The sequence below is a fragment of the Podarcis melisellensis genome (assembly GCF_964234715.1).
Source record: "Podarcis melisellensis genome assembly, chromosome: 5".
Classification (NCBI taxonomy): domain Eukaryota; kingdom Metazoa; phylum Chordata; class Lepidosauria; order Squamata; family Lacertidae; genus Podarcis; species Podarcis melisellensis.
In genome coordinates, this window is record NC_138537.1 from 81,697,514 (window position 1) to 81,711,093 (window position 13,580).

Here is a 13,580-nt window from a genome sequence, read left to right on the forward strand (position 1 = left end):
GAAGATGTATTTCCTTGAAATGGGATCTCTTTGGCCACTATTAAAAAGTAGTTGTCAACAGCGCCCCACCACCACCACCACTCTGTGTAATGAAATTTTACACATCACTTGGGAAGACAGGCGAACTAATATCAGTGTACTGGAAGAAGCAAAGATCACCAGTGTTGAAGCACTGATTCTTCAACATCAACTTTGTTGGACTGGTCATGTTGTGCAGATGCCTGATGATCGTCTTCCAAAGCAGTTACTCTATACCGAACTTAAAAATGGAAAGCGTCATGCTGGTGGTCAACAAAAGAGGTTTAAATACTGTCTCAAGGCAAATCTTTAAAAATGTAGTATAAACACTGACAACTGGGAAACACTGGCCTGTGAGCGCTCCAGCTGGAGAACAGCCTTTACCAAAGGTGTCATGGGCTTTGAAGACACTTGAACTCAAGATGCAAGGGAGAAACTTGCTAAGAGGAAGGCACACTTGGCAAAACCACACCGTGGTCAACTCCAGCCCAGAAACCAATGTCCCCACTGTGGAAGGACATGTGGATCCAGAATTGACCTCCACAGTCACTTACGGACTCACTGTTAAAACCGTGTTTATGGAAGACAATCTTACTCGGCTATGAGTGATCGCCGAAGAAGAAGGTCCATATTCTTGGTGACCATTGGTGACCCACCATGGGACAATGACTGGTTCTGCACAATACTTCATAGCAGATGAGGGATGGAGAACTTGCCCACCAGGCTATATTTCCATGGCAACTGTAAATGTGTTCTAAATCTCATGCCATGGCCCCTTTCTTACTGAGGGGGCAAGCCTATGTCTAGGGTTGGACTGAACCACTTCAGACCATGGAGGAGGGGTGTCACAGAATTGAATACTTACTACTTTGTACAAAAATATTTCCTCCACATGCAAAGCTAGGCGTCAGGTTAGCCTTATGAGGAACGGCTAAGGGAGCTGGGCATGTTTAGCCTGGAGAAGAGGAGGTTAAGGGGCGATATGATAGCCATGTTCAAATATATAAAAGGATGTCACATAGAGGAGGGAGAAAGGTTGTTTTCTGCTGCTCCAGAGAAGCGGACACGGAGCAATGGTTCCAAACTACAAGAAAGAAGATTCCACCTAAACATTAGGAAGAACTTCCTGACAGTAAGAGCTATTCGACAGTGGAATTTGCTGCCAAGGAGTGTGGTGGAGTCTCCTTCTTTGGAGGTCTTTAAGCAGAGGCTTGACAACCATATGTCAGGAGTGCTCTGATGGTGTTTCCTGCTTGGCAGGGGGTTGGACTCAATGGCCCTAGTGGTCTCTTCCAACTCTATGATTCTATGATTCTAGGTTCTAGCCTAGTGTCCTCCCTGACATCAGGGGCTGGGTGGACGCAATCTGGTTCGCCCAAAAATTAATTGGGCTTTTTGAGTGTTCAAGTAAAACTTTTTAAAACAAAAGAAAAGAAAAACAATTCTGGAATGGTTTTCTGAGCATTTGACATTAACACCCAAAGCTTTCCCATCTCCACCATATACACCATTTCATTCTGTAAATCATCATAAATCTGTCTGTCTCTTTAAAAATTGTATACCACCCTTCATCCGAAAATCTCAGGGTGGCTCACAGCATAAAAATACAAGGTAAAAACAAATACAAAATACAGAATGAAAACAAGAAGAAAAACAGAACGAAACAATAATGTCCCCCAAGTCCTAAACCAGTAATAGCTACCATCCCACTCTGCAATTGCAATGATTACCCAATTAGTAAACATATATTGAAATGAAAAAGTGGGTGAGAAGACGAGATTCCACCTTTAAAAACTGTTTAACCAACTTCTCTATGGGAATGCAAAATGGCAATGATTCAGGTATGCTACATGATCACCTACCACATACTTAGGGTTTTAAAAAATTATATTAATCCCAACTGCTCTCCATTTAGTACCTTTAGCATCTCTGCAGTCCTTTGAAAACAGTAAAAAAAGGACAAGTGCTGGTGTAACATTGTAGCTAAGAGAATGATCTGTGGTCCCGGTCAATGGTTGAAATCTTACAGCCATAAACTTATTAGGTGGTCTTAAGGAAGGCATATACAGGCATATACAGTGGTACCTTAATTCGTTCCACAGATCTGTTCTTAACCTGAAACTGTTATTAACCTGAAGCACCACTTTAGCTAATGGGGTCTCCTGCTGCCCCGGCACTGCCAGAGCACGATTTCTGTTCTCATCCTGAAGCAAAGTTCTTAACCCGAGGCACTATTTCTGGGTTAGTGGAGTCTGTAACCTGAAGCGTATGTAACCCAAGGTACCACTGTATATATATTCTCAGTCTCAGCTGCCCACCCAAAATGTGAGGATAATAATACTGGCTTATTTCCAATGGTTACTGTGTTATAAGACAATTGTGATGATAATGCTTTGTGTGCTATATAAATGTATTTCTACAAGTTGCCACCAAAACATCACTTAAAGCAAAATTCAAAGACAAATGTTGAGGGTTCTCTTCAGAAGAAACAACTTGGGCAAGAAAGTTGCAGTGAGACCAGATTTCTTTTTATGTTTGTTCATCAGCACATCACAAATAATAGGAGAGGTCCTTGGGACACTGCTGGGGGACCAGCTTGAGCTGCCAGTTGCTTATAATGTCCTATATTCTCAATGTTACAGATGAAGGCTGGAAAACCCATCACAGCGATACAGTTTTTTGCAGCCTCCTCCTGGTTAGAACAGCTATTAGGTTGGAGTGGAAAATGGGAAGTGGGACAGAAGCTGGCAGGCAATCTAAGGCAGAGGTTGGCCGGTCTCTGGCTTCTTGGAGTTCTTGTAAAAACCAAAACTGGATCCAAGATCAGGGATAGCCAACATGTTGTCATAGTACTGTAGAGTTGGAAGGGGCCCTGATGATCATCTCGCCCCAACCCCCTGCAATGCCTGAAGGTTTGGACTAGAGCTGCCATCAGTCCCAGCTAGCAAGACCAATTGTCATGGATGATGGGAGTTGTAGTCAACAATATCTGGATGGCACTATGTTGACTATCCCTGCTCAGGATCTACCATCCAGACCAAGGCAACTACAATGAAAGAACAGGCTATCTCTGAGCACATACGGAGTCCAGGAACTTGTTGTCAGTACCAGATCTTAAATGAGCTCAGAGTCCTTTCCATGCAAAAGTCTACTCCCAAATAGCTTTCTTCATTTAACCAGCCTAATTTAGGCCCCATCTGCACTATGCATTTAAAGCAGTACCATATAAATAGTGCTTCCCCCCTCAAAGAATCCTGAGAACTAGTTAAGAGTGTTGAGAGTTGTTAGGTGACCCTTATTCCATTCTTAACAAACTACCGGTACATAGAAGCCATGCCTATTTAAAGTGGTATAATATTGCTTTAAATACATAGGGCAGATGGGGACTTAGGTGGGAACAGTGGTTTTTCAATTGCTATTGTTAAGCAGTTAGGATCACATATCCTTGCCGATCTATGGCAAATCACCTAGAAATCTACCAATAAATCCTGGTCTACCTTCTGTCCACCCGTGTAGGTGATGAGAAGAACAAAAAGGGGACAGGAAATACTGCGGGCAGAGTGACTTGAGGGAGGCCGGTGTGCACATATACCATACAGTGTCATTCTCTGCTATCTGTGCATCTGTTGTGATTTTAAAAAGCACAACCTTGAGACTCCTTCATTTCGACAAAGTTATTTTCCACAAGATGAGCTTAAAAAGGGAACTGCTTCCAGTCATACTTCAGTCAATCTGTCAGCTCATGCAAGTTGGAACAGGATGAGACTGTGTAATATGTGGCAGAAGAAGTCATTCAAATGTCACTTGTGGGAATGCAGATGTAAGTCGGTGGCCAGGCATGTGTATGACTACTTGAGACCTCTGGTCCCATGCTCAGCCTTTCCATGCCTAGAACTAAGAGATTTAGAGCCCTGTGGTAGGGACGTGGGTGGCGCTGTGGGTTAAACCACAGAGCCTAGGACTTGCTGATTAGAAGGTCGGCGGTTCAAATCCCCGCGATGGGGTGAGCTCCCGTTGCTTGGTCCCTGCTCCTGTCAACCTAGCAGTTCGAAAGCACGTCAAAGTGCATGTAGATAAATAGGTACCGCTCCGGCGGGAAGGTAAACGGCGTTTCCATGCTCTGCTCTGGTTCGCCAGAAGCGGTTTAGTCATGCTGGCCACATGACTCGGAAACTGTACGCCGGCTCCCTCGGCCAATAAAGCAAGATGAACGCCGCAACCCCAGAGTCAGCCACGACTGGACCTAATGGTCAGGGGTCCCTTTACCTTTATAAGGTATCTACCCTGGTTGCCCTGGGCTTCCCACAGTGACACAGAAGTGCTTGGATGATGATGATGATAATAATAATAATAATAATAATTTATTTATACCCCGCCCATCCAGCTGGGTTTCCCCAGGATTTCCTTCTCTGTGACTATACCTGCTTACCTCATGTTGTGACCAGTTGAGGTTAGTTGCTCTAGGAACTGTTCATGGGAAATGTTGGGTTCTTAGTTTGCAACCCAGAGACTCTCCCCTTGCTTTTTAAATCTCTTGAATCAGGAATGCTAGTTTTTCCTATCCATTGCCACCCTCCCATCTCAGTCTCCATGCAGATGTTTTATGCCTGAAGCCCTCTTAATTTTAACAGGAGGGGGCACAGATGATAGGCTGGAGGGCAAACATGTGGATAAAGGCATGGTTTGACTCAAAATTGAGCAGATGATGATGATGATGATGATATTAGCCCACCCTTCACTCTAAGGTCCTAGGACAGGTCACAACATTGGAACACTATTAAAAGCACTTTAAAGCAACTTACAATCACAAAAATAAGGTGAGTCCTAAAAATATATAGCTCAAGTGTCAAAAGCCAGGCTAAAAAGGTGCATCTTCAGCATTTGCCAGAAGATGTATTATGAAGGTGCCACCTCAGAAGGGAAGGAGTTCCACAATTTAGGAATGCCACAGACAATGCGCTTTCCTGGACCAAACCCATCCCCTGAGCCTCTGAGGACAGAAAAACCAACAAGAGAATGCTTCTATCAATCTTAGCACCTGAGAGGGTCCATAGGGAAGGAGGCAGTTTTTCAGATATTTGGGGCCTAGGTCATTTACAGCTTTAAATACTAGCACAAGCACCTTGAATTGGGCCCTGAAACAAACTGGCAAACAGTGCAGCTGTTTTAAAACACAGGTTTTATCTGAGATCTAAATGGAACCTCAACCAGAAACTTGGCTTCTGCATGTTGGTCCAATTGAAACTTAAGAGTCCTCTTCAAGGGCGCACATAGAGTGCATTGCAATAACCCAGCCTGGAAGTTACCGGAGCATGGTGTACAGTGGCAAAGTCATCTCTATCTATTCCCAAAGGAGCTGCAGCTGGCAAACCAGCCAGAGCTAAAAAAGGAGATGCCTGCTATCTTACTATAGAATAAACATGCAAGTGTGTCATCATGCTGCAGCTTGCTTGGCTGCTGACAGGTGAAGCACAAAGAACAAAGCTTCACTACAAGGTAGTCGATATGGGTAAGATGAAAGGGTGTTGGGTGCAAGACTGTCCACATGGGGAGACAGCAAAGGAGCACCAAAGCAGCATTTGTTAAATGATAACTTCCATCCCAAAAAGCTTTTTTTTTGGCAGCGCTGCCTGTACCTATTTAAAAGGTGCAGTTGGAGGACGGTAATTAAGAGTGGGACGGGCTTCTACCACCCCACCCCCGCCCTTTCCCTTGCAACTCTTGAACAGAGCCAGGGAGCGGCTTGGAGAAAGAGGGAGCTCCTCCTCCCGTTTGCCTCGCCTTACACATTTGCCAAAGCAAAGGCTCTTTTGATTGACGGCCAGGGCGAGCTATGGCGGAGGAAGCTGCGGCGGGGAGCTGGGAAGGCGAAACTTAGCCGAGCAAAGGCGCAGCAGCAGCAACAGAAAGGATCCAAAGCATGGAGCAAACAACGGCGGCAGCAGCAGCACGACTGGCCATCGCCCTCATCCCTTCCTCCTCCTCCTCCTCCTGCTAGGTGCTTGTTGCCTCCCGCTTTTGCACCCCTTTTCCCTCCTCACTTTTTCTCCCTTCCTTCCTTTCCCCCCGCTTCTCCATTGCTGGGGGCGGGGCGGGCGCCCGCTTTCTTCTCTCCCGGAGCCGAGAGGAAGGCGGCCGCAGGCAACGCAGGGAAATGCATTTCCTGCACCCAGGAAAAACTGCAGGAGCGGCAGAAGCCCGGTGCAGCAAATATGGCTGCGTGCGGCTGCCGGGGCTCCTGAGCGGAGGCCCTGGGAGGAATTGAAGCCTCGCCCCCCTCTCGCTTTTCCACCGCCATCCCCCCCTCTTTTGTATAAACGGGGCCTCTGCCCTGCAAGAAAACACCCCAACAACTCTGGGTGGGAGAGAAGTTGGTTCGAGCTTTCATTTTTTTTAGGGCCGAGATGAAGCGGGGAGCCCTTTGCCCAAAGCGGAGCCAATTCGGAGCTTGCAGCTGAACTCTCCAAGCTTTGGCAGGGAAGACAACAGAAGAGGGGGGAGGGGAAATAAAAGGAGAGGGTCCCCCCCTTTTCTCTCGTAGGGGGGAGTTGGTGGGTGACAGGAGGTGCCGAACTGTTAGGGAACGCAGGAGCCACGCCAGCCTCCGCCGCCTTCAGCGCGTGATGACCCGGTGCAGGAAAGGTATTTTTTAAGAGCTACCTGTTTGATTTGGAGTTTGGGGATTCAGAGGGAAGCGAGGGGTGGGTGGGCTTGATCGAGGAGGCAGCGAAAGAGCAACAGTTGTTTTCCCTTCTGCATAACTTTCCCCTGAGTGTGTGCAAAAATAAGTCTTTTCCCCCCCTCACTCTTTCCCCCCTTTTCTCTGGAAATCTCCCCCGGAGTGGCGACTTTGAAGGGGGGTTGGAGGCGGAATGTAGCCGCTCTTTTGCGCTTGCTTTTGCGGTGGGAAAAGGAAGAGGGGTCGTTGGATCTTTGTCTGGAGGGAGGGAGGAGAGCAGGGGAAGAAATAGAAAAGTTGTCCAGCTCCCTTTGATTGCAGGGGGTGGGCGGGGCCTGTTGTGCGGGGAGGGAGGGAGGAAGGAAGGAAGGAAGGAAGGAAGGAAGGAAGGAAGGAAGAAAGACAGGGAAAGGAAAGGCAAAGGCAAAGGCGCAACGCACCATAGCCAAGCATCTTCTCTTTGCCACTGTGCCTCCGGCGCGCGCACCGGGCGCGCGGCTCTTCCTCCCGGGAGGCGAGGAGTTTGGCGAGTTACTTTCGGCGGGGCTGCAGCGCCTGCCTCCCGGCTGCCATGGAGCCGAAGCACAAGGAGCTGCTGGCCCAGTGTCACCAGAGTCTGGCCCAGGCCATGACGGAGGTGGACAAGGTGATCGAGCTGCTGGATGCTGCGGGGACCTTGAGCCCCAACGACTTGCGGGAGCTGCAGGAAGCCGGGATGGTAACGGGAGGAGGAAGCGATGATGGAGGGAAGGAGGGAGCCTCGGCCAGCGCCTGCAAGGCCGACGTGCTCATCAAGCTGCTCCTGGCCAAGGACCGCGACCACTTCCAGGACCTGCGCGTGGCCTTGGAGAAGACGCAGCCTCACCTGCTTTCCATCCTGTACCTGAATAACGGCGTGGCGGGCGCGCAGCCTGGCGAGGCGGCTGGTGAGTGGGGCTTTGCATCACTCGTGGGGGGCAGCATGGTGGCGGTGGGGGAAGCCTGGGATACAGGGACCAAGGGAGTGCTTTGCCTGCTTGCATTGATTCAGGGAGCCAGGAGGAAATGCATGGTAGCACATTTCAGGCTGTAAAGTATTGGTGGCAGTGGCAGAAGTAAGTAGCATTACTGGCAGATCGCCCCTCTCCAGGCAGTGTGACACATACGAAGTTAAAGCAGTAGCGCCAATTGCAAATAATGCAAACCAGAGGAGAAAAACGCACCCAAGAGCAATAGAGGAAAACACAACAGATGCAAAAAGCTCCGTTTAAAATCTGTTGTTGTTATTAATAGAGGGCGTCAAACTTCTGTGCAATGGAAAAGGATGTCACATATTAGCACTGCTGGATGTGACTGATGAGAGTTGTGGTTCAAAACATCTAGAGAGCACCAGGCTGGAGAAGGCTAGGAGGGGTAGATTTAACACACGTCGCCTAAATGGTTTTCGACTCTACTGCTATTTGGTGTGCATGTGTGAAACGTAGGCATGCAGTTTTCAACATGGTTGTATCAAGGTTTTAAATATATATTGATGACCATGTAGGCCAATAGATTTATAATAGTTAGGTGCTGCCAGTGCTTCCTGAAGAAGCCCAGTGCAGTGTTGAGGCAGGAAAAATAAATAAATAGGGAGCTTGAGGGGAGGAAAGGCTACTGGTCTCTCATCCATTGGGCTTTGCAGAAGGTGCCAGCAGCAACGAGGCACTTCTTCTGCCTTCCACAGAAACTCAGCACATAATGCAAATTTTGTTCCCTTCCCTGAGTGCTTTGCATCTGCCACAGAACTTGGCCAAAGGGTTTTGTGGAGATGGCAAACAGCAAAGCCAAAATGTGTGGACCCCTTCCATTAAAACCACGCAATATGTCACTGTGTCCAGATCCAAAGGATCCCTACAGTGATGGCAGGCAGAAGATTGACTGAGATCTGATGGTAGTTTTATCTATACTCTGATTTAGGGGTTGTTATTGTTCCTAATCTGCTTTTTTCCTCCTCACTATTATGTTCACGAGCCTTGCTTCTTCTTCAACAAGGTGCCTCTACTTGTTGAGCAAGTACAAATGTTGAAGCAGATATTGCTTCCTGATATTACATTTTTGGAGAAGCTGCATATTTGTTTAATTAATGCCTTTAACCATTATTGTGCCTGGAAGGCAGTGAATGTATTGGTAAGTGGAAAACTGAAATTTTGCCCTCCGTCAGCAGTGCTGTTACATCCAATGTGGATGAGCCACTAAAATCTTCAGGGCCAATTGCAGTGTTGAAATTATTTCTGTTGGTGGATGACTGAACTGGAGTGGTCTGGTGGAAGACGACAGGACTTGACTTCATCCATGGGTAGAAAGGCAACAGAGCCTTCCTGTATGCTTTGACTATTCTTGCTTGGGAAGTGAGAGGAGCTAAGAGAAGTTTGGTTTTAATTATGAGTTTGAAAGTTGTCCACATTTCCTCTATGCAGGAACCTTCCGCAAGACACCTTTGCCAAGACGCTAATCTGCAGATTGTCTCAGACAAAGGCATAGTTTATTTAGTGGGCTACTGTAGAGGCAGTAGTCTGATGCAGATTGGGGGTGTAGGATTCTCTCACTTCAGACTCCCCACCCCCCACCATACCCATTTCCAGTATCGGAGATTGATTGAGGGGCGAGAACAGTGTTTGAAATTCACCAGGTGCATTGGCTATCAGCCACTTGCAACCAAGTGAAGATGCTTGCATGCTGGGATGGGTGCCTGAGGTCTCCACCATCTGGAGGTGCATGCCGGGGGATCCTTGGATCTTGCTTGTTTTCACACACTAGCAACACATACTGTAGAATTCTATCAGTGATATTTTATCTGTGACTTCCCTTCTCTTTCCATGGTTCAATTTGCATATCATAAATCCCTGCATATTTTACATAAACTAAACCATTCAGTATTCCATTAATACATCCCTCACAACTTGTTTACACTGTTGAATTTTATTAATGCTGCCAATGTTTTCAAATGTACACAATTTCCCTCATATATTCAATAAGCATTTTCCAATCTTCTTTGAATGTATGCTCTTCTTTTTCTCTTATTCTATATGTTAGGTCCACAAGCTGCACATATTCCATCAATTTAAGTTGCCATTTTTCTTTAGTTGGGACCTCGCTCATTTTCCATTTTAAGGCTAACAAAACACAGACGTAGTGGCATACATAAATAGTCTTTTTTGACACCTGGAAATTTCCATCTGAATTATCCCCAGCAAAAAGGACTCTGGGTTTTTTTTTTTGGAAAAGTATACTTTTAAACATTTCTTTTCAATTCATTATGAATTATTTCCCAATACTTCGTTACCCTTTTATAGGTCTACCACATGGTGGTGGAAAAAGACAACCCCCAATGGCAACTGGACATTCTGCTTTGACAACTGCAACCCTTGTTTAATGAACCATTTGGTGCCTAGCTTATATATGAGTTTCTAACACTGGGAAGTGCTTGAAGGCACAGACTGTCACCTGCTTGAAAAATCAGCCTATATAACAGAGCACTTATAAACAAGTGTGTCTGCCACTATTATATCTGATTTGACCCTCAAAGCAACTTGCATACAGTTCCTTAGGGTACACTCCATTCGCAAGGGGCAGTGAAATGAGCTCCAAAGAAAGTCCCAGATCGTTTGCCAACATTTGAGTTTCCATGAGAAACAGCCAATATGGGAAGAGTTGTGGAACAATACAACAACCATGTGAGGCAGGGTAGGTTGAGACTTGCCTAAGACTCTCTTGATTCATCTTGGGGGCAGTGAATATAGGGAGGAATCTTGAAGCCCTGTTGAGGGTGTTTGGAGCAAAGTTTCCGGACCACTTCTGACATTTTGAGGAACTTTGCTTTTATTATCTGTAATATTTGACCTAGACTTGTTTGGCTAACGTTCTTTATTATAGAAATGTCTTACGTAATTTACCATGTTAGATCTGGCATCTCTGCATCAGACCTAGCAAAAAATGGCAAACATGGCCATTAACCCTCTCTCAAACAAGTTGGTGAGTGTCTGAGGTAAACTGGAGCCGGTTCCCTTCTGTGGTATCTGTCGTGCAAATACCTCAAAGGCATATTCACCCTCTAGTAGAGACACTATTTCACACAAATGACATCTTCTTGTGAATGTGGTGGCCTCAAAATAAATATTCCTGAGGTGCTTTTAGCGATGACTTGAGTAGGATGTAGCCTTCAGTTGAGACACTATGGAGCAGTTAAGTGGTAACTTCTCTCTCAAGTTAATTTCCAGTTCCAGCAATCCTTGAGGACGCTGCTGGGTTTTTTTCTCCAAAGGATTTTAAATTGCGCATATATAGAGCCTGTATATCCTTGCCATTTTCATCTGCCTGGGTCAGAATGAGGATTGGGAATAATAATAATAATAATTTATTTATACCCCACCCATCTGGTTTTGTTAGAAACCACTTTGGGTGGCTTCCAACAAAACGTTAAAAATACAATAAAACATCAGGCATTAAAAACTTCCCTAAATATTGTGGACTTTGCTGCCACAGACGAATATGGCTACCTCTCTGACAGTTTTCATTCTAAACTTTCATCTTCGTTAGTGCTGACAGAGCCGTGTGTTAGATTTGGGGAGGCTCCTTCATTCTGAGGCGAATTTTTTTCGGGTAAACATTTCATATGCTTTTAACTGATGCAACTTTCTTCTAAATAACTGTGGGAGTTGTTTTCTTATGGCAGTGCTGAGGGAAATCTGTTCTGAGGGGAACATTTAGGCACCTTTACAGATCCCCATGGTTCCTTGGGGTTCCTTGCAAGTGTCTTCTTGCCTTTAATTTGGAGTTCAGGCCTACCTGAGTCCCTCACCCTGAGGACAAACCTTCACTTTGTGTCCAGTACTCTGTGATTGGGTCACTGCAACTCCTGAAGAGGTGACTTGTCTTTTTCTGTATGTTAGATATAAATGATTTTGAGGAGATATGGAGGGTGTTTGTAGAATTTGTACTGTTAAAACGGAAAGGGGTCAAACCACCGCAAGAGGTGTTGAAATTTTGGGAGGTTGGATAGTTACAATGGAATGGTCTCAGTGCTGGGGTGCACATTTTTATTCTTATTTATTTATGATTATTACTTTGTCAAAATACAATTAAAAATTTAAAAAATAACTTTTATGAAAAAGATATAAAAGCCAAGGAAAGCATTTCTGCATATCTATAGGATAAAGAAAATGCATATATTCTGACTGTGTCATGTTTGTTTCCATTTGGCTTAGCCTAAGGCCCTTTCCCTCAGCCAGCCGTCTCCTTATTTAGAGTATAGTTAATGAAGGAATTTAGGGCAAACACAATTAAATTACAGGCTTGTTTGGCGACAGCCAATCATCTCTTTGAATGCTCTTGCTGGAGTTTAAAGTGATAAACAGTTTACTGTGCTTTGAATATGTGGACAGGAACCAAACTGTTAAGGCTTCTGCTCTCCTTTGTGAGTATTCTGTGTTTGTAACGTTTAATGCCGTGCGGTCAGAGAAGGGTTGCTATTTGCCGTATCACTGTCAAGATAGCTGCATAAAATCATCATAGTTATTTGGATAGTATTATGGCGTACATAGAAGAAAACGTGCATGTGTGTGTAGTTGGCACAAAATCTAGGATTTTGGGAGGCACATTGATTTCAAAGAGAAATGTCATGGGCAGTCTTCTTTCTCTGTGTGTCTGATTTCCTTTGGGGCTTTGTTTGAAGTGAGAATGGGGGTGCTTTTTGAGGGGGGGGGGTTAGACCCTTAACTAGCCTGGAAGCCACTTGCAGTCCTCCAGAGCTGGCCCTACAGTAGGAGGAGACTTGAGAAGTTTGGCAGGACGTGGCCTGTTTTTCTATCACAAGTAATGCTTTTATTATATATGTTGCATTTATTATTTGTGTAGCTCTGCTAGGGCATGAGGTAGGGGACAGTCTGCTAGTGATACATGGCTATAGCTGCCTGGGTAGCTCAGCTGATTTGAGCATGGTGCTGATAGCGCCAAGTTTGCAGGTTCAGTCCCCATACGGGACAACTGCATATTCCTACATTGCAGCGGGTTGGGCTAGATGATCCTCAGGGGCCCCTCCAACTCTACAATTCTATGATCTTGAGGTTGCCCAGGGTCAGTCCTACAGAAATCCAGCAAGGGTGAATGCCCCCTGGCTAGCAAGGGGAATGGCAGCACAATCTTCTTCTTTCTGAGTTCTAGAAAATTGAAGAGGAGCTAAGAAGAAGCTGGAGCTTCTTAGGCTGTTCATTTCAGTTATTTGCCTTTTCCAAATTCCATTGTAATTGAGCAAAGACCCAATCTCACTCCTGAGCTCCTTCTGCACCTGTCGCAGGCAACCACAAATAGTGGCTACCTAGTAAGCCAAGCCAACATTTGGGGATGCCAAATATTTTTGGCTGTGCTGCCATTCAAATCCCAGTTACTTACTTTGCGCCTTTGAGTCAAATACAGAATTGCAACTAAGGAGCTGGAAGCCAGTTTTAGCTACCTAAAAAAGCCAGGTCCCTGCTCCAAGGAGGTGAGGTGTAAAGGCGAGGATAAGCAAATGCAGTTTTGTTGCCCAGCAACTGTTATGACTTAAATAAGAGTTGCCGGGCAACTAGGCGCTCCTGATAAGTCTTGAGTTATGGATGACTCATCTCAGTTGTCACAATTTTTTTTATGTCTTCATTGGTAAAACATACCTCTAGTTACGAACTTAATTTGTTCCGGAGGTCCGTTCTTAACCTGAAACTATTCTTAACTAGAGGCGTGCTTTCGCTAATGGGGCCTCTTGCTGCCGCTGCGCTGCCAGCACATGATTTCTGTTCTCATCCTGGGGCGAAGTTCTCAAGGTAACTCTTCCAGGAATTTGTAACCTGAAGCATTTGTAACCTGAGGCGTTTGTAACTCGAGGTACCACTGT

The 13,580-nt window shown here is 45.6% G+C and overlaps 1 protein-coding gene across 14 annotated transcripts in view; it reads left to right on the forward strand.

Moving 5' to 3' along the window:
* The first annotated feature begins 5,761 nt into the window (after positions 1-5,761).
* Positions 5,762-13,580, forward strand: part of DLG5 (discs large MAGUK scaffold protein 5) — a 139,979-nt gene continuing 132,160 nt past the window's right edge. For 6 of the 14 annotated variants that reach the window (XM_081913419.1, XM_081913428.1, XM_081913425.1 and 3 more), the window contains exon 1: positions 7,060-7,623. In XM_081913419.1, coding sequence (XP_081769545.1) covers positions 7,269-7,623 — 355 coding nt within the window. In that variant the 5' untranslated portion in view covers positions 7,060-7,268. Of the gene's footprint in view, positions 6,661-7,055; positions 7,624-10,320; positions 10,400-11,489; positions 11,579-13,580 lie in introns of those variants that run through there. The other 8 variants (XM_081913432.1, XM_081913421.1, XM_081913430.1 and 5 more) reach the window with 6 other exon arrangements.